Below are 21,790 nucleotides of genomic sequence, written 5' to 3' on the forward strand. Positions count from 1 at the left end.
CTACTTTGAAGAATCTCAAATTTAAAATATATTTTGATTTGTTTAACACTTTCTTGGTTACTACTTGATTCCATGTGTTGTTTCATAGTTGACATCACTATTATTCTACAATGTAGAAAACAGTTTAAAAAAATAAAACATAATTGAATGAGTAGGTGTGTCCAAACGTTTGATTGGTTCTGTATATCTAGGAGATATAAGATCAGGAAATATTGTCGTTTTTTGGACATATTTAACAAAACTACCTACATACTTCCATGTATTGATTGTTTTTGTACCGGTACCTGGTGACCCTCAGAGGAGTCCTGACACTTGTGGGGTTCGTAGAGCTAAACGGAGAAGCCCAAACGGTTCTCTGATTTTCGGGATGTCTCATGTTCTGTCAAACACTGCTTTAGCTCGGCCACCTTCCCCCGCTGATGCGGAATCCCGACAGGAGGATGCGGTGCATTGAGCCCAGGCAAAAATAACCATCTCTATCTTTAAACTGACACATTTAGATGGGGATTTTTGTATTATGTTACAGAGATTGACGCACTAAACTCAAACTCTTAAGGATTAGCATTACCGCATGTCAGCTGCATGAAAATGAGCGAATTGACATTAAAACGGGCAGTATTCCCTCCAAATTGCGTTCGACAACATGTCTACCAAGGCAGAGAGACAGACGCGCTCTTACAGCAGCGGACGCATCAATTCAGACTACAAGCCTAATGGTTACCATCGACAATCACTGAATGTCATTACACTTCTCGTTTATTTTGTAACAGATCTCTTTCCATTCATCAAACGACCGGCGCACAGTGGACAAACATGCGCGGCAAGCCAACAGGAGCACCTTTTAGGGAAGTGATTGTTTGACAATCAGCTGAAAACATGACTGGTTGTGTTTACGCCACATTTAAAAGGGAATACATTTGAAAAGTTATACGATTAATCCTTAATAGGTCTATTAGACCCAGAGGACATTCTACATTAATAGGGAGTATTTAATCGTTTTGATGTCTTCACTATTATTCTACAATGTAGAAAATAGTATTACAAATAAATAAAAACCCTGGAATGAGTGGGTGTGTCCAACCTTTTGACTGGTACTGTATATTGGCCATCCTTGAGTTGCCCGTCCCTGATCTACATACTGAAAATCCTCTTTATCTGAACATAGAACTCCGTTCATTATACTGTAGGTCCTATGTGTAAGTCAATTTATTCAACCTTTCAGGGTTTTTTTTAGGGGTAAATCAACGTTTTTCCATATCAATTCAGATCAAATGAATTTTAAAATCAAAACAAACGGCTCTTTAAATCAAAATTCACAATTACACAGAATTCAACAGAACATTTTGCCCACACAATATTACATTCATCACTTTTAAACTTATTTTAAAGGCCCAAGGCAGTCAAAAACGTTCCTGTGTTTGATATATTTCCACGCTATGATGTTGGAATAATACTGTGAAATTCATAACGCCGTTTTAGTTGAAGAGCTGTTTGAAAAGACCGTCTGAAATTTCAGTCTGTTTTGGTGGGATGGAGTTTTGGCCTGCCTGGTGACGTCACCAGGCGGTTAATTCGTTAATAGACCAATAAGAGAGTTTGAAATCTCTCTGACAATAACAGCTAGTTTCCACCTCAGCACTCCGACAGTCCTAGCAAAATTATTGCTTGAGATATTACTCTTTGCTAAGAAGCTATTTTTTTGTTTGTTTTCAATTAAAATGGTCAAAAGGAATCACAGAAATGTACTAATTCGTCAGAAATGATTTGATATTCAGATAAAAAATAGCTGCAGCATTGGGCCTTTAAAAGCTCGAGTCCCTCGGCAGCTAGAGGGCGCTGTTACACCGCTAGTGTTACAAGGAGCAGATGGCACCACAGACGAGGCTTTCTGGAGGTCAGTTATGTTCAGCATTATATTCATCTGTTGACTGTTATATCAACAAACACAAAACCTCTTGAATTGTAATATAATATGTAATATGACTGTCAATACAGACAGTGACATGTAATGTCTAGGCTTCACCTAGAGACACTGTACAAGATGGTGAGACAGACTGTTCCGGAACACCTCTGTTCCGGAACACCTCTGTTCCGGAACACCACCAACAGAAGAACGCTTTACTTGTCTTTCTTTTTCTTCAGACCTGAAACAACAAATACCACACACACACACACCAGACACACACACTGGGCAGTGAGGTTCACTAGTGAGTGTGTGTGGGTGTGTTGTCACCATGGTAACAATGGGCACGGTTGTATTCCACAGAGCAGATTTAGAGAGACCCAGACCCAGGGTATATACAGTAATAAAGAGCCATCATGGTATGTCTAGTTTATCTCTGGGTAGCTGACTGACTGATGCTCTGTGAAGGAAGACAACTAGCAGGGCAGTTTGGCAGCTTCCAGAATGACAAACAGCTTCTAGAAAAGAAACATAAAAGTATTCTAGAATGTAAAAACAGCTTCTAGAATGTAAACAAACAGCTTCTAGAATGTAAACAAACAGTTTCTAGAAAATAAACATAAAAAGATTCTAGAACGTAAACAAACAGCTTCTAGAACATAAATAAACAGCTTCTAAATGTAAACGAACCACTTCTAGAACGTAAACAAACAGCTTCTAGAACGTAAATAAATAGCTTCTAAATGTAATCAAACCACTTCTAGAACGTAAACAAACCACTTCTAGAATGTAAACATAAACAAGTCAGAATCTTCTGTGATGTTTGCACACATTAGTTTAGGGCGCATCTGAAACCACTATTACCTTACAAAGTGCACTGGTGGTAAAGGCTCAGCTGGCCATCATTAATGCACTACATAGGGAATAGTGTATGACTGGTCGGCAGAGTGGCTACTGGGTGGAGGGAGATATTGCACTTGGTCACGTTAACATCATAGTGGTGAAAGTTACTATCTACAGTCACTGTCAGACACACAAGACAGTTTGGCACTTAGTCAGTCTTACAGAACATGCAGATAACACCGAACCCAAGAACAGAACATCCCCTTAAAAACATTACCATGGAGGGACTGTACATGTAACTAGGTCCCCTTCAGCGCTTCCAGCACTATGTTCTCTAGTGGATAGGACCTGGTATATGGGGACAGGGAGGGACTAGGGGGACAGGGAGGTGGGGACTAGGGAGGGACTAGTATATGGGGACCTGGTATGTGGGGACAGGGAGGGACTAGTATATGGGGTCCTGGTATGTGGGGACAGAGAGGGACTAGTATATGGGGACCTGGTATGTGGGGGCAGGGGCTTCCAGCCCCTCTGTGAACGGGGGGCTCTGGTAGTTGTCGCTGGGCTCGATGGTGCCCCCGGTGGTGGTGGGGGGGTATGGTGTTACCGGGGCGACTCCGTCCAGATGGTCGGTGGTGAAGAGGGTCATGTCTGTTCCCAGGAGATATTTCTGGACTGCACGCACAGTCAGACCAGCCTGGAGGGAGATGAAGAACAAGGAGAGAAGAAGAATGAGGAGGAGAAGGAAGAGGAGAAGAATGGGGAGGAGGAGGAGAAGGAGAAGGAAGAGAAGGAGAAGAAGAATGAAGAGGAGGAGGAGAAGGAAGCGGAGTAGGAGGAGGAGAGGAGGAGCAGAACAATGAAGAGGAGAAGGAAGAGTATGAGGAGAAGGAAGAGTAGGAGGAGAAGGAGAGTAGGAGCAGAATAATTAAGAGGAGAAGGAAGAGGAGTAGGAGGAGAAGGAGAGGAGGAGCAGAAGAATGAGAAGTACAATGCCACAGTGCAGTGCCCCTGGAGCAGCTATAGGGGGTGTGTGTGTGTGTGTGAGTGAGTGAGTGAGTGTGAGTGTGTGTGTGTGTGTGTGTGTGTACCCAGGTGAGGATGGAGAAGAATGAGAAGGCGATAGAGGCCCTGGCTGCGTCAGCCCCCTGGTTGAGTGGCAGGTCCTCAGGGGCGGTCCTAGACCACTGATTGGCCAGGAAACAGAAACTCACAAACCACAGGAACGTCCAGAAACCTGAAAACCACCAATCACAGCACACAGTCAGAGGACAGCCAACCAATCACAGCATACACATTGAAATAAAGAGTGTCCGTCTGTGTGTTTTAGCCTACCTGAAACCCCGACCTCCAGCATCACAGCCTTCTTCCTGTCCTTAATAGAGCTGATCTGTTGAAACTTCACATCCAACAGGAAGAAGAAGGAGCACAGCAACAAGCCCACCAGACCACAGAACACTCCGTAGTTACACGCATCAGCGTTCTTATTGAACACACAGTGGAGACGTTCACTACCCAGGTTCACATACCCCTCGTTCACTATAGAGGCAAACACCACCAGGGAGAATACCTGAAGAGGAGAGGGGGAGAAGAGACATTCACTACCCAGGTTCACATAGCCCTCGTTCACTATAGAGGCAAACACCACCAGGGAGAATACCAGGGGAGGAGAGGGGAGGGGGAGAAGAGACGTTCACTACCCAGGTTCACATAGCCCTCGTTCACTATAGAGGCAAACACCACCAGGGAGAATACCTGAAGAGGAGAGGAGAGGGGAGGGGAGGGGGAGAAGAGACGTTCACTACCCTGGTTCACATAGCCCTCGTTCACTATAGAGGCAAACACCACCAGGGAGAATACCTGAAGAGGAGAGGAGAGGGGAGGGAGAAGAGGGACGGGGTTGGGGGTACACCTGTGTGGACCAAAAGTGCAGACTTATTTAATGTATTAATTAAATAAAATACATATAACATTTATTTGTTATTTGTAAACGCAGGTTCCCCTTTATCTAATATTAGGTTTTGGTTGAACACCTGATAACGTTCAGTTTAAAAAATATTCACAAATAGAGAAAATCAGAAAGGGGACAAATCCTTTTCCAAGGCGCTGTAGATCGCACATGTGTATATATCCTCTGTAGTAGAACTATCCGGTCACTATAACGACAAACCACCCGGGGTATTAACACATGTGTATATATCCTCTGTAGTAGAACTATCCGGTCACTATAACGACAAACCACCCGGGGTATTAACACGTGTGTATATATCGTCACTCTGTAGTAGAACTATCCGGTCACTATAACGACAAACCACCCGGGGTATTAACACATGTGTATATATCCTCTGTAGTAGAACTATCCGGTCACTATAACGACAAACCACCCGGGGTATTAACACATGTGTATATATCCTCTGTAGTAGAACTATCCGGTCACTATAACGACAAACCACCCGGGGTATTAACACATGTGTATATATCGTCACTATGTAGTAGAACTATCCGGTCACTATAACGACAAACCACCCGGGGTATTAACACATGGAGAATGATCCACACTGGCGAATAGAGAGAGCGAGGATGCGACGCCACTATACGGCCCCCTCCCGAGGAGTGGCGGTGGAATGATCCATATCACAAACCCACAGCCTATATACACACACGGGATATAATAATAACACTATGATATAGTGATAGACATCACACAGATACGTTTCTCTCAACGCAACAGTCTAGTTACCAAATTCAATACATTTTAAGGCCACATTCATTTTTTGACATTCTTTACAAATCTGTGTTATAAAACGACCGGAGGTTCTAAAACATGGTACATATCCGTGTATCTGAACAGGATGGACCGTTCTTCGACAGCCTCCTCTCCCCTGGACCCCGTCCATCTATAAGCCTACTGCCGTTTCCAGGCTCTTATCTGCGGCGCTCTACGGAGCGATCACTCGCCACCGAGCGGCAGGCCGAGGGAGGACGCCGCGACAGACCCCGTTATCTGTCGGTCTCTTACCCAGGACAAGACCCTGAGGATGGTGGTCGGCTGCTTGATGAAGGAAACCGGGTCGAAGGCAGCACCCGCCAGGCCCGCTCCGAACGATCCCACTCCGTCCATCTTCTCTCTCTCTCTCTCTCTCTGTTCTCTGGGTGCGCTACCCTGCGTCAGGCTCCAGGCTGGGTTTGGTACTGTCTTGTAGTCTAGGGAAGGGTCCTGCGCGCACACGATGTGCACGCTGCTACTGGGCGGGGGCGTGCTCGACGGAGCGGGAACACGCACAGGGCTGCTGTGGCATGAAAACAGCAGTAGCATCTACTGTTGAGGAGGTAGGAGGTCTAGACTACTCATCTGTTGAGGAGTTATAGGAGGTCTAGACTACACATCTGTTGAGGAGTTATAGGAGGTCTAGACTAAACATCTGTTGAGGAGTTATAGGAGGTCTAGACTACACATCTGTTGATGAGTTATAGGAGGTCTAGACTACACATCTGTTGAAGAGCTATAGGAGGTAGGAGGTCTCGACTAAACATCTGTTGAGGAGTTATAGGATGTCTAGATTACACATCTGTTGAGGAGCTATAGGAGGTCTAGATTACACATCTGTTGAGGAGCTATAGGAGGTCTAGACTACACATCTGTTGAGGTGTTATAGGAGGTCTAGACTACACATCTGTTGAGGAGCTATAGGAGGTCTAGACTACACATCTGTTGAGGAGCTATAGGAGGTCTAGACTACACATCTGTTGAGGAGCTATAGGAGGTCTAGACTACACATCTGTTGAGGAGGTATAGGACGAAGGAGGTCTAGACTACACATCTGTTGAGGAGCTATAGGAGGTCAAGACTACACATCTGTTGAGGAGCTATAGGAGGTCTAGACTACACATCTGTTGAGGAGCTATAGGAGGTCTAGACTACACATCTGTTGAGGAGGTATAGGACGAAGGAGGTCTAGACTACACATCTGTTGAGGAGCTATAGGAGGTCAAGACTACACATCTGTTGAGGAGCTATAGGAGGTCTAGACTACACATCTGTTGAGGAGCTATAGGAGAAAGGAGGTCTAGACTACACATCTGTTGAGGAGCTATAGGAGGTCTCGACTACACATCTGTTGAGGAGTTATAGGAGGTCTAGACTACACATCTGTTGAGGAGTTATAGGAGGTCTCGACTACACATCTGTTGAGCTATAGGAGGTCTAGACTACACATCTGTTGAGGAGTTATAGGAGGTCTCGACTACACATCTGTTGAGGAGTTATAGGAGGTCTAGACTACACATCTGTTGAGGAGTTATAGGAGGTCTCGACTACACATCTGTTGAGGAGTTATAGGAGGTCTAGACTACACATCTGTTGAGGATTTATAGGAGGTCTAGACTACACATCTGTTGAGGAGGTAGGAGGTCTCGACTACACATCTGTTGAGGAGTTATAGGTCTAGACTACACATCTGTTGAGGAGTTATAGGAGGTCTAGACTACACATCTGTTGAGGAGGTAGGAGGTCTCAACTACACATCTGTTGAGGAGCTATAGGAGGTCTAGATTACACATCTGTTGAGGAGGTATAGGAGGCATAGACTACACATCTGTTGAGGAGTTATAGGAGGTCTTGACTACACATCTGTTGAGGCACAGTGGATGGGAGACTCAGACTGACAGGTATAATTGCCCAGACGACAGACATCAACGTGTATAGGGCAGGGTCAGGCATTCAAAATGTTTGTTCAATAACAGTAAAAAAAAATAGATCATATACTAACATCTACTATATAGATCATACACTATATAGATCATACACTAACATCTACTATATAGATCATACACTATATAGATCATACACTAACATCTACTATATAGATCATACACTAACATCTACTATATAGATCATACACTAACATCTACTATATAGATCATACACTAACATCTACTATATAGATCATACACTAACATCTACTATATAGATCATACACTATATAGATCATACACTAACATCTACTATATAGATCATACACTATATAGATCATACACTAACATCTACTATATAGATCATACACTAACATCTACTATATAGATCATACACTAACATCTACTATATAGATCATACACTATATAGATCATACACTAACATCTACTATATAGATCATACACTATATAGATCATACACTAACATCTACTATATAGATCATACACTATATAGATCATACACTAACATCTACTATATAGATCATACACTAACATCTACTATATAGATCATACAATAACATCTACTATATAGATCATACACTATATAGATCATACACTAACATCTACTATATAGATCATACACTAACATCTACTATATAGATCATACACTAACATCTACTATATAGATCATACACTAACATCTACTATATAGATTATACACTATATAGATCATACACTAACATCTACTATATAGATCATACACTAACATCTACAATATATATATCATACACTATATAGATCATACACTAACATCTACTATATAGATCATACACTATATAGATCATACACTAACATCTACTATATAGATCATACAGATCATACACTATATAGATCACACACTAACATCTACTATATAGATCATACACTAACATCTACTATATAGATCATACACTATATAGATCATACATTAACATCTACTATATAGATCATACACTATATAGATCATACACTAACATCTACTATATAGATCATACACTAACATCTACTATATAGATCATACACTATATAGATCATACATTAACATCTACTATATAGATCATACACTATATAGATCATACACTAACATCTACTATATAGATCATACACTATATAGATCATACACTAACATCTACTATATAGATCATACACTATATAGATCATACACTAACATCTACTATATAGATCATACACTATATAGATCATACACTAACATCTACTATATAGATCATACACTATATAGATCATACACTAACATCTACTATATAGATCATACACTAACATCTACTATATAGATCATACACTAACATCTACTATATAGATCATACACTAACATCTACTCTATAGATCATACACTATATAGATCACACACTAACATCTACTATATAGATCATACACTATATAGATCATACACTAACATCTACTATATAGATTACATACTAACATCTACTATATAGATCATACACTAACATCTACTATATAGATCATACACTATATAGATCATACACTAACATCTACTATATAGATCATACACTAACATCTACTATATAGATCATACACTAACATCTACTATATAGATCATACACTATATAGATCATACACTAACATCTACTATATAGATCATACACTATATAGATCATACACTAACATCTACTATATAGATCATACACTAACATCTACTATATAGATCATACACTAACATCTACTATATAGATCATACACTATATAGATCATACACTAACATCTACTATATAGATCATACACTAACATCTACTATATAGATCATACACTATATAGATCATACACTAACATCTACTATATAGATCATACACTATATAGATCATACACTAACATCTACTATATAGATCATACACTAACATCTACTATATAGATCATACACTATATAGATCATACACTAACATCTACTATATAGATCATACACTAACATCTACTATATAGATCATACACTATATAGATCATACACTAACATCTACTATATAGATCATACACTATATAGATCATACACTAACATCTACTATATAGATCATACACTAACATCTACTATATAGATCATACACTATATAGATCATACACTAACATCTACTATATAGATCATACACTATATAGATCATACACTAACATCTACTATATAGATCATACACTAACATCTACTATATAGATCATACACTATATAGATCACACACTAACATCTACTATATAGATCATACACTAACATCTACTATATAGATCATACACTATATAGATCATACATTAACATCTACTATATAGATCATACACTATATAGATCATACACTAACATCTACTATATAGATCATACACTAACATCTACTATATAGATCATACACTAACATCTACTATATAGATCATACACTAACATCTACTATATAGATCATACACTAACATCTACTATATAGATCATACACTATATAGATCATACACTAACATCTACTATATAGATCATACACTATATAGATCATACACTAACATCTACTATATAGATCATACACTATATAGATCATACACTAACATCTACTATATAGATCATACACTATATAGATCATACACTAACATCTACTATATAGATCATACACTAACATCTACTATATAGATCATACACTATATAGATCACACACTAACATCTACTATATAGATCATACACTAGCATCTACTATATAGATTACATACTAACATCTACTATATAGATCATACACTAACATCTACTATATAGATCATACACTAACATCTACTACATAGATCATACACTATATAGATCATACACTAACATCTACTATATAGATCATACACTAACATCTACTATATAGATCATACACTATATAGATCATACACTAACATCTACTATATAGATCATACACTAACATCTACTATATAGATCATACACTATATAGATCATACACTAACATCTACTATATAGATCATACAGATCATACACTCCAATTTGGACTCCAGACCAAAGGACAAATATCTAGTGGTCCAATGTCCATTGATCGTGTTTCTTGGCCCAAGCAAGTCTCTTCTTCGTATTGGTGTCCTTTAGTAGTGGTTTCTTTGCAGCAATTTGACCATGAAGGCCTGATTCACAGTCTCCTCTGAACAGTTGATGTTGAGATGTGTCCGTTACTTGAATTCTGTGAAGCATTTATTTGGGCTGCAATTTCTGAAGCTGGTAACTATAATTAACTTATCCTCTGCAGCAGAGGTAACTCTGGGTCTTCCTTTCCTGTGGTGGTCCTCATGAGAGCCAGTTAACTCTAATGAACTGATCCTCTCCAGCAAAGGTAACTCTGGGTCTTCCTTTCCTGTGGCGGTCCTCATGAGAGCCAGTTAACTCTAATGGACTTATCCTCTCCAGCAGAGGTAACTCTGGGTCTTCCTTTCCTGTGGCGGTCCTCATGAGAGCCAGTTAACTCTAATGAACTTATCCTCTGCAGCAGAGGTAACTCTGGGTCTTCCTGTCCTGTGACGCTCCTCATGAGAGCCAGTTAACTCTACTGAACTTATCCTCTGCAGCAGAGGTAACTCTGGGTCTTCCATTCCTGTGGCGGTCCTCATGAGAGACAGTTAACTCTAATGAACTTATCCTCTCCAGCAGAGGTAACTCTGGGTCTTCCATTCCTGTGACGCTCCTCATGAGAGCCAGTTTCATCACAGCGCTTGACGGTTTTTGCGACTGCACTTGAAGAAACGTTAAAAGTTCTTGAAATTTTCCGTATTAACTGACCTTCGTGTCTTAAAGTAATAATGGACTGTTGTTTCTCTTTGCTTATTTGAGCTGTTCTTGCCATAATATGGACTTGGTATTTTACTAAATAGGGCTATCTTCTGTATACCACACCTACCATGTCACAACACAACTGATTGGCTCAAACGTATTAAGGAAATAAATTCCATAAATTAAGGCAGCACACCTGTTAATTGAAATGCATTCCAGATGACTACCTCATGAAGCTGGTTGAGAGAATGCCAAGAGTGTGCAAAGCTGTCATCAAAGCAAAGGGCTGCTATTTGAAGAATCTCAAATATGAAATATATTTTGATTTGTTTAACTCTTTTTTTGGTCACTACTTGATTCCATATGTCAATAGTCCTGTAGTCAATTCACGTTTATTCTACAATGTAAAAATAAATAAAAACCCTTGAATGAGGTGTTCTAAATCTGTTGACCGGTAGTGTATATATATTACCTCAACTAACCAGTGCCCCCGAACATGGACTCTGTATCAGTACCTCCTGTATACAGCCTCCACATGGACTCTGTATCGGTACCTCCTGTATACAGCCTCCACATGGACTCTGTATCGGTACCTCCTGTATATAGCCTCCACATTGACTCTGTATCAGTACCCCCTGTATATAGTCTCCACATGGACTCTGTATCGGTACCTCCTGTATATAGCCTCCACACTGACTCTGTACCGGTACCCCCTGTATATAGCCTCCACATTGACTCTGTACCGGTACCCCCTGTATATAGCCTCCACATTGACTCTGTACCGGTACCCCCTGTATATAGCCTCCACATTGACTCTGTACCGGTACCCCCTGTATATAGCCTCCACATTGACTCTGTACCGGTACCCCCTGTATATAGCCTCCACATTGACTCTGTACCGGTACCCCCTGTATATAGCCTCCACATGGACTCTGTACCGGTACCCCCTGTATATAGCCTCCACATGGACTCTGTATCGGTACCTCCTGTATACAGCCTCCACATGGACTCTGTATCGGTACCCCCTGTATATAGCCTCCACATTGACTCTGTACCGGTACCCCCTGTATATAGCCTCCACATTGACTCTGTACCGGTACCCCCTGTATATAGCCTCCACATTGACTCTGTACCGGTACCCCCTGTATACAGCCTCCACATTGACTCTGTATCGGTACCTCCTGTATACAGCCTCCACATTGACTCTGTATCGGTACCTCCTGTATACAGCCTCCACATTGACTCTGTATCGGTACCTCCTGTATACAGCCTCCACATGGACTCTGTATCGGTACCCCCTGTATATAGCCTCCACATTGACTCTGTACCGGTACCCCCTGTATATAGCCTCCACATGGACTCTGTACCGGTACCCCCTGTATATAGCCTCCACATGGACTCTGTATTGGTACCTCCTGTATACAGCCTCCACATGGACTCTGTATCGGTACCTCCTGTATACAGCCTCCACATTGACTCTGTATCGGTACCTCCTGTATACAGCCTCCACATTGACTCTGTATCGGTACCTCCTGTATACAGCCTCCACATTGACTCTGTATCGGTACCTCCTGTAAACAGCCTCCACATGGACTCTGTATCGGTACCTCCTGTATACAGCCTCCACATTGACTCTGTATCGGTACCTCCTGTATACAGCCTCCACATTGACTCTGTATCGGTACCTCCTGTATACAGCCTCCACATTGACTCTGTACCGGTACCCCCTGTATACAGCCTCCACATGGACTCTGTATCGGTACCTCCTGTATACAGCCTCCACATTGACTCTGTATCGGTACCTCCTGTATACAGCCTCCACATTGACTCTGTACCGGTACCCCCTGTATATAGCCTCCACATTGACTCTGTACCGGTACCCCCTGTATATAGTCTCCACATTGACTCTGTACCGTAATACCCTGTATATAGCCTCCACATTGACTCTGTACCGTAATACCCTGTATATAGCCTCCACATTGACTCTGTACCGTAACCCCCTGTATATAGTCTCCACATTGACTCTGTACCGGTACCCCCTGTATATAGCCTCCACATTGACTCTGTACCGTAATACCCTGTATATAGTCTCCACATTGACTCTGTACTGGTACCCCCTGTATATAGTCTCCACATTGACTCTGTACCGGTACCCCCTGTATATAGCCTCCACATTGACTCTGTATCGGTACCCCCTGTATATAGCCTCCACATTGACTCTGTACTGGTACACCCTGTATATAGCCTCCACATTGACTCTGTACCGGTAACCCCTGTATATTGCCTCCACATTGACTCTGTACCAGTACCCCCTGTATATAGCCTCCACATGGACTCTGTATCGGTACCCCCTGTATATAGCCTCCACATTGACTCTGTACCGGTAACCCCTGTATATTGCCTCCACATTGACTCTGTACTGGTACACCCTGTATATAGCCTCCACATTGACTCTGTACTGGTACACCCTGTATATAGCCTCCACATTGACTCTGTATCGGTACCTCCTGTATACAGCCTCCACATTGACTCTGTACCGGTACCTCCTGTATACAGCCTCCACATTGACTCTGTACCGGTACCTCCTGTATATAGCCTTGCTATTGTACTGCTGTTCTTTAATTATTTGTTACTTTTCTTTCTTATATTTGACTTAAGGTGTATTTTTCTTAACATAGTTGGTGTTCAGCATTTTGCTGCATGTGACACATCAAACCCCTTTGTTACGGTCTAAATAAGTTCAGGAGTAGAAATGTGCTTAACAAGTCACATGGACTCAGTCTGTGTGCAATAATAACATGATTTTTGAATTTGAATGACTACCTCATCTCTGTACCCCACACATACAATTATCTGTAAGGTCCCTCCGGTTGAGCAGTGAATTTCAAACACAGAATCAAACCTTTGATCATGGTGAAGTTAGTAATTACACTTCGGATGGTGTATCAATACACCCAGTCACTACAATGATACAGGCGTCCTTTCTAACTCGGTTAACGGAGAGGAAGGAAACTGCTCAGGGATTTCACCATGGGGCCAATGGCGACTGCAAAACAGTTAGAGTTTAATGGCTGTGATCATATGAGAAAAACGAGGATGGATCAACAACATTGTAGTTACTCCACAATACTAACCCAATTAACAGAGTGAAAAGAAGGACGCCTGTACAGAATAAAAATATTCCAAACAAATAAGGCACTAACGTAAAACTTCAAAAATGTGGCAAAGAAATTAACTTTATGTCCTGAATACAAAGTGTTATGTTTGGGGCAAATCCAACACAACATCACTGAGTAACACACTTCATATTTTCAAAGATGAGGTGGCTGCATCATGTTATGGGTATGCTTGTCATCGGCAAGGACTAGGGGAGTTTTTTAGGATAAAAATAAACAGAATAGAGTGAAGCACAGACAAAATCCCAGAGGAAAACCTGGTTGTCTGCTTCCCAACAGATACTGGGAGTATTCCAAAACATACTACAAATATTGTACAATCCAAGTGTGTAAAGTTCTTAGAGAATTACCCACAAAGCTTACCCAGAAAGACACAGCTGTAAATCGATGCCAAAGATGATTCTAACATGTACTGACTCAGGGGTGTGAATACTTGTAAAATGAGATATTTCTGTATTTCATTTTCAATACATTTGATAACATTTCTAAAAACCTGTTTTCACTTTTGTCATTATGGGGTATTGTGATGTCATTATGGGGTATTGTGATGTCATTATGAGGTATTGTGATGTCATTATGGGGTATTGTGATGTCATTATGGGGTATTTTGAGGTCATTATGGGGTATTGTGATGTCATTATGGGGTATTGTGATGTCATTATGGGGTATTGTGATGTCATTATGGGGTATTGTGATGTCATTATGGGTTATTGTGATGTCATTATGGGGTATTGTGATGTCATTATGGGGTATTTAATCCATGTTGAATTCAGGCTGTAACACAACAACATGTGTAATTAGTCCAGGGGTATGAATACTTTCTGTAGACACTGGACAACAGATTGATAGTGAGCATCATGTAGATCCGTAGCCAATCAGAAAATAGAACAGTCTCTGTGTCAGATGCCAGATAGTTCCCTAAACACTCCTATACAGGGAACAGGATGTGAATAGACGCGTCCTGTATCTCTCAGTTCCCAGGTAACAGTAATGAATCAGTCACAGCTGCCATCTTTCCAACCGTCCCTCCACCTCTCATCCACGAGGGAACAGTCAAACGGCTGCTTCCCCAGCCGAGCGTTGACGTCGTTATGGACGCCACACAGCCACTGGGAGAGGGCGTGGCGACTACTGGCGTCTGGCTGATTGGTCTTCAGCCTGAGGAAACAGGAAGTGATGTCATTTAGTCAACACTGTGGTGGAGTCCCTACTCGACTACATTGCAGACGATCTTACAATGCCTGGACAGGTATTTAACAGATCAGCTAACCACATATAATATAGCAATCTGATGCCCGACTGCATAGTGGATGACGTGGCATGCAACCATTGATTGATGCAATGCTACTCCTGGGTATCTAGTTGGGCAGGAAGTGGACCTGTATCTACTGCCAGTCATCTGTGACCTTTAACTCACTAGAACCAATTATACAACTCTCAACACCAGCCAACGTAGCACACAATAACATAACCTCTAACCCCTGACCTTGTCCGCAGGTCCTCAGCACACTCCTCGCAGGGGAAGACCTTAGAGAAGAGGTTGATGAACTGTCCCATGTCTGTCTGCTGTCTGGGGGAGGGCCGGTCTGGGTAGTAAGCTGCCATGGTGTGCAGGAAGGACCAGGTGTTACGCCCTAACTCTTCCCTGTCCAGCGGACACTCCGGCTGCCGCTGGGGCTCCACATGCTCAGCTGGGGCCTCCTACACACAAACACACACAGGGATACAGACAGACACACATTCTGCTTGACTGAGTTGTCTGATGGGCATTACCAAGTCATCGTTACTCAACATGATGAAACACATGCAGAGTTAGTAGGCTATCCACACTGACGTCATTCAGGTTTACTAATCTAAATAGATCCTCTACTAGATAACAGTAGAGGCCTGGCAGAGTCAGAACAAAGTGGCAGTTTACAGAGGTGTCCATGAGGAAACATCTTATCAGCTACATAAACAGTGACGTTTGTCTCAAACAAGTAGCTTTACGGTCGGTTGACGTTTGTCTCAAACAAGTAGCTTTACGGTCGGTTGACGTTTGTCTCAAACAAGTAGCTTTACGGTCGGTTGACGTTTGTCTCAAACAAGTAGCTTTACGGTCGGTTGACGTTTGTCTCAAACAAGTAGCTTTACGGTAGGTTGACGTTTGTCTCAAACAAGTAGCTTTACGGTCGGTTGACGTTTGTCTCAAACAAGTAGCTTTACAGTAGGTTGACGTTTGTCTCAAACAAGTAGCTTTACGGTAGTTTGACGCTCATAACCTTCAGTCTGAGAGGACAGTCAGTTTCTAAAGGCCAAATCAAAAGAAACGTGTGTTTTTATACGCGTGAACGAGAGTGCAGACGCTGGAATTAGAATGCACGGTAGTGAAACTGGCCGTGCGCGTCAGTACGCAGTAAATCATGCGTGGCTCACTTGTGGGTGTGCTGGCAGCATATTGCAGAACAGTCGATTGTGCGTCAAGAATTCAGCATATAGCAAGTGTGTATGAAGGTCTGGTTATTAAATGGGTAAATAGTTTAATTCATTTTCAGTTTAATGAATTTATGGTCATGGAGGAGGGTGAAAGGATAGCAGATCCAGCTGTCAAAGATCTAGAGAGAAGGCTATTCTGGATAGGGCAGGGACTTCTGGAGAGGGCAGGGACTTCTGAGCTCTTCACCTCAGCACGGGAGCCAATCCGTGTTGCAGATCGTCACCTCCTACATCTAAGAGGGTGCTGTTCCCAGGCAACACCTTGTGCCGAAGACTACACTATGCACAACCAAAGACTATTTTAAGAGCCACCCACATTGCAATACGAGTATTCTTCCATTTACTTAGCTATGTCAACTGCAGATAATTACATTCAGTTTCTCTCCCATGGAAATACATATATTTTAAATCCCGTTTTCTCTCCAATTTAGTGATATCCAATTGGTAGTAGTTCCAGTCTTGTCCCATCGTTGCAACTCCCGTACGGACTCGGGAGGGGCGAAGGTCGAGAGCCATGCTCACCTGTGGCGCTGCTGCTGGGGTCTGTGGCGTTTTCTGGACCTTCATCCACGACTTGAAGTCGGTACAAGCCCTGCACGGCTTTTTCTTCGGTTCTCCGGTCTGCTCCGGGTCCTTACCGGTGCTGTCCTCCGGGGGCCTGCCGGTTATGATGGGGAACCCCTGGATGCCCGCGGTGGATGATCCTCCGGTGGACGCGGCCATGTCCGCTGTGTTACCGTGGGAAGGATCTGTCATCGGACCAGAACCCGCGGCTGAAGGACGCTTCCGTTATAACGCTTTATAACTCCTCCTCCATGTGTTCTATTTATGACACCCGGCCTCCATGTTCACCAACTACACATGTCTGAATTTATTCTAAACATGTAGGGCAGTAAGTCCACTCGAACAGTGTTCTGTAAACTACTTGATATTTGACTAGGAACTATTTTCCCAGGTATTTAACGTTAGATGTTTTGTTCCCCACCGGAATGAAAAGAGAACGGAACCCTGTAGTTCCGGTTTGTGATGTCATTTTTCTATGCATGCAGTTGAGTCGAAAACATTTAAAGTGTATATTTTTCATAGATATTACTACCGGCTGATCAGTTTTGTGTTTGTATGTTAACTTCTTGGATTTTAGTTAAATCTGTAGTTTTTATTTGATTGACAAATTAATGTTGCGGTCTTCTCACTAGTTGCCTAACACAGGAAGCTACCGCTAGTTAGCGAGCTTGCTAGGCTATTGGGGAGTAGCAGTGTTGACACGTTTCAATCACAGAAGGTTGGTGGCACCTTCATTCGGGAGGATGGACTCGTGGTAATGGCTGGAGTGGAATGGTATCAAACACATTGTTTCCATTCGCTCCGTTCCAGCCATTATTATAAGCCGTCCTCCACCCAGCAGCCTCCAGTGGTTCCAGTCTGATGTAGTGTCTCTCTCCAGGCAGTAACCAGTCTGATGTAGTGTCTCTCTCCAGGCAGTAACCAGTCTGATGTAGTGTCTCTCTTCAGGCAGTAACCAGTCTGATGTCTGTCTCTCTCCAGACAGTAACCAGTCTGAAGTAGTGTCTCTCTCCCCAGGCAGTAACCAGTCTGATGTCTGTCTCTCTCCAGACAGTAACCAGTCTGATGTAGTGTCTCTCTCCAGACACTAACCAGTCTGATGTGTGTCTCTCTCCAGACAGTAACCAGTCTGATGTAGTGTCTCTCTCCAGGCACTAACCAGTCTGATGTGTGTCTCTCTCCAGGCAGTAACCAGTCTGATGTGTGTCTCTCTCTCCAGGCAGTAACCAGACTAGAAGTGTAACCTGCCCGCTACGACAACATGGGTATCCTGGAGAAGATAGGAGAGATAGAGAGAGAGATCTCTCGAACACAGAAAAACAAAGGTAAGGTAGAGGTGTGCCGAGAGTGGCCGGCTGGGTTGTGTTTGAGTTTATTTTATTTTTACAGGGACAGTGCACATTAATCAACGTTTCAGTAAAAGTGCCGGTTTTAGCCAGCCGGCTAATTTTCAACCGAAGTCCCAGGGCAGGTTATTAAAAACTATTACAATATAGACAATCATTGAGCAGTGAGCAACATCGGACAAGCAAGACATAGCATACAGACAGAGCAACATAGAACAAGCAAGACGTAGCATACAGACAGAGCAACATAGAACAAGCAAGACGTAGCATACAGACAGAGCAACATAGAACAAGCAAGACGTAGCATACAGACAGAGCAACATAGAACAAGCAAGACGTAGCATACAGACAGAGCAACATAGAACAAGCAAGACGTAGCATACAGACAGCAACATAGAACAAGCAAGACATAGCATACAGACAGAGCAACATAGAACAAGCAAGACAGCATACAGACAGAGCAACATAGAACAAGCAAGACGTAGCATACAGACAGAGAAACATAGAACAAGCAAGACGTAGCATACAGGCAGAGCAACATAGAACAAGCAAGACGTAGCATACAGACAGAGCAACATAGAACAAGCAAGACGTAGCATACAGACAGAGCAACATAGAACAAGCAAGACGTAGCATACAGACAGAGCAACATAGAACAAGCAAGATGTAGCATACAGACAGAGCAACATAGAACAAGCAAGACGTAGCATACAGACAGATCAACATAGAACAAGCAAGACGTAGCATACAGACAGAGCAACATAGAACAAGCAAGACGTAGCATACAGACAGAGAAACATAGAACAAAATTCATAAAAGCAACAAAGTGTTTCTACACCTCACAAGCTACAGACAACAGATAACATGGAAAGCAGCAACACACAGCTAGGGACCATGTTCACAAATCTGATTGACCTTTAGCCATGTCTTCATGCATTTTGTGAAAGTGTGATATGTGGTGCAGTTATGTGTGTCTGATGGCAGTGTATTCCAGACATGGGAAGCTCTCACAGAGAATGCAGATTTACTAAAGGTGCTTTTCCTTAAGGGAACTGTACAGTCACCTCTCATGGCAGACCTTGTGGATCTGTTGCCATATGTTTGGGTTTTCTGTTTAACAAAAGTACTGAGTGGAGGGGGAGCCAGGCCATTTAGGATCACTCTGACACACTGAGTTCTGCCTTCAAGGTATGATTTCATCCATCTCAAGGCATCGGGGGGTAAAGTTGAACTTGGACACTTTTAGCTAGCCAGTTCCTCTGTCAGGCCTCGCTAGTGGGGTCTGTCTACCCAGGACATTTCGATCAACTTATGTCACAGTGAGAGTGTGAGCACGAATTAGTGTGTTTTTATCATGGATCCCCATTAGCTCCGCTGCTCTTCCTGGGGTTTATTATGGATACCCATTAGCTCAGCTACTCTTCCTGGGGTTTATTATGGATCCCCATTAGCTCGGCTACTCTTCCTGGGGTTTATTATGGATCCCCATTAGCTCGGCTACTCTTCCTGGGGTTTATTATGGATCCCCATTAGCTCGGCTACTCTTCCTGGGGTTTATTATGGATCCCCATTAGCTCGGCTACTCTTCCTGGGGTTTATTATGGATCCCCATTAGCTCGGCTACTCTTCCTGGGGTTTATTATGGATCCCCATTAGCTCGGCTACTCTTCCTGGGGTTTATTATGGATCCCCATTAGCTCGGCTACTCTTCCTGGGGTTTATTATGGATCCCCATTAGCTCGGCTACTCTTCCTGGGGTTTATTATGGATCCCCATTAGCTCGGCTACTCTTCCTGGGGTTTATTATGGATCCCCATTAGCTCGGCTACTCTTCCTGGGGTTTATTATGGATCCCCATTAGCTCGGCTACTCTTCCTGGGGTTTATTATGGATCCCCATTAGCTCGGCTACTCTTCCTGGGGTTTATTATGGATCCCCATTAGCTCGGCTACTCTTCCTGGGGTTTATTATGGATCCCCATTAGCTCGGCTACTCTTCCTGGGGTTTATTATGGATCCCCATTAGCTCGGCTACTCTTCCTGGGGTTTATTATGGATCCCCATTAGCTCGGCTACTCTTCCTGGGGTTTATTATGGATCCCCATTAGCTCGGCTACTCTTCCTGGGGTTTATTATGGATCCCCATTAGCTCGGCTACTCTTCCTGGGGTTTATTATGGATCCCCATTAGCTCGGCTACTCTTCCTGGGGTTTATTATGGATCCCCATTAGCTCGGCTACTCTTCCTGGGGTTTATTATGGATCCCCATTAGCTCGGCTACTCTTCCTGGGGTTTATTATGGATCCCCATTAGCTCGGCTACTCTTCCTGGGGTTTATTATGGATCCCCATTAGCTCGGCTACTCTTCCTGGGGTTTATTATGGATCCCCATTAGCTCGGCTACTCTTCCTGGGGTTTATTATGGATCCCCATTAGCTCGGCTACTCTTCCTGGGGTCCAGCAAAATGAAGGCAGTTACACAATTTTAAAAACATTACAATACATTCATTTCAGAATTCACAACACACTATGTGTTTGCCCTCAGGCCCCTACTCCACTACCACATATCTACAACACTAAATGCATGTGTGTATGTTATTGTGTGTGTGTGTATGTTATTGTGTGTGTGTGTATAGTAGTGAGTATGTTATTGTGTGTGTGTGTGTATGTTATTGTGTGTGTGTGTGTCTGTATAGTAGTGTGTATGTTATTGTGTGTGTGTGTGTGTGTGTGTGTGTCTGTATAGTAGTGTGTGTGTGTCTGTGTGTGTGTCTGTATAGTAGTGTGTATGTTGTGTGTGTGTCTGTATAGTAGTGTGTATGTTATTGTGTGTGTGTGTCTGTATGTATAGTAGTGTGTATGTTATTGTGTGTCTATGGTAGTGTGTATGTTATTGTGTGTGTGTGTCTGTCTGTGTGTGTGTGTGTGTGTGTGTGTGTGTGTGTGTGTGTGTGTGTGTGTGTGTGTGTGTCTTCACCTGGACCATTACAGTAGTGAGTTCTTGT

At 42.5% G+C, this 21,790-nt stretch overlaps 3 protein-coding genes across 12 annotated transcripts in view; 1 reads left to right on the top strand and 2 right to left on the bottom strand.

Annotated features, from left to right (window-relative positions):
• Positions 1–300: 300 nt before the first annotated feature.
• Positions 301–6,053, bottom strand: LOC110510522 (synaptogyrin-3). The gene is made up of 4 exons (XM_036972289.1): positions 5,766–6,053; positions 4,082–4,316; positions 3,838–3,983; positions 301–3,443 (listed from the first exon to the last, which is right to left on the bottom strand). The coding sequence occupies exons 1-4, from the start codon at positions 5,865–5,867 to the stop codon at positions 3,231–3,233; spliced, it is 696 nt and encodes a 231-aa protein (XP_036828184.1). The 5' UTR covers positions 5,868–6,053; the 3' UTR covers positions 301–3,230.
• Positions 6,054–15,079: 9,026 nt separating this feature from the next.
• Positions 15,080–17,810, bottom strand: LOC110515382 (FAD-linked sulfhydryl oxidase ALR-like). Its single transcript, XM_021594300.2, has 3 exons — positions 17,399–17,810; positions 15,888–16,102; positions 15,080–15,559 (listed from the first exon to the last, which is right to left on the bottom strand). Exons 1-3 carry the CDS (start codon positions 17,630–17,632, stop codon positions 15,397–15,399), a joined length of 612 nt encoding a protein of 203 aa, XP_021449975.2. The 5' UTR covers positions 17,633–17,810; the 3' UTR covers positions 15,080–15,396.
• LOC110514366 (developmentally-regulated GTP-binding protein 2) overlaps positions 17,777–21,790 on the top strand; it is a 28,474-nt gene continuing 24,460 nt past the window's right edge. For 3 of the 10 annotated variants that reach the window (XM_036972266.1, XM_036972271.1, XM_036972270.1), the window contains exons 1-2: positions 17,777–17,895; positions 18,660–18,765. In XM_036972266.1, coding sequence (XP_036828161.1) covers positions 18,702–18,765 — 64 coding nt within the window. In that variant the 5' untranslated portion in view covers positions 17,777–17,895; positions 18,660–18,701. Of the gene's footprint in view, positions 18,159–18,659; positions 18,766–21,790 lie in introns of all 10 variants that reach the window. The other 7 variants (XM_036972267.1, XM_036972269.1, XM_036972262.1 and 4 more) reach the window with 5 other exon arrangements.

This window comes from Oncorhynchus mykiss, unplaced genomic scaffold, assembly GCF_013265735.2.
Source record: "Oncorhynchus mykiss isolate Arlee unplaced genomic scaffold, USDA_OmykA_1.1 un_scaffold_130, whole genome shotgun sequence".
In the NCBI taxonomy this organism is placed as follows: Eukaryota; Metazoa; Chordata; class Actinopteri; order Salmoniformes; family Salmonidae; genus Oncorhynchus; species Oncorhynchus mykiss.

What these genes read in the sequence shown, in the direction of transcription:
- LOC110510522 (XM_036972289.1), bottom strand. Translation starts at nt 5,867, where the DNA reads ATGGACGGAGTGGGATCGTTCGGAGCGGGCCTGGCGGGTGCTGCCTTC. An exon ending in TCCTCAGGGTCTTGTCCTGG is followed by an intron (nt 4,317 to 5,765) that starts GTAAGAGACCGA and finishes TCTCCTCTTCAG; the next exon opens with GTATTCTCCCTGGTGGTGTT. An exon ending in TCTTCTCCATCCTCACCTGG is followed by an intron (nt 3,444 to 3,837) that starts GTACACACACAC and finishes ATCTCCCTCCAG; the next exon opens with GCTGGTCTGACTGTGCGTGC.
- LOC110515382 (XM_021594300.2), bottom strand. Translation starts at nt 17,632, where the DNA reads ATGACAGATCCTTCCCACGGTAACACAGCGGACATGGCCGCGTCCACC. An exon ending in CCCCAGCAGCAGCGCCACAG is followed by an intron (nt 16,103 to 17,398) that starts GTGAGCATGGCT and finishes GTTTGTGTGTAG; the next exon opens with GAGGCCCCAGCTGAGCATGT. An exon ending in GCTGAGGACCTGCGGACAAG is followed by an intron (nt 15,560 to 15,887) that starts GTCAGGGGTTAG and finishes CTGTTTCCTCAG; the next exon opens with GCTGAAGACCAATCAGCCAG.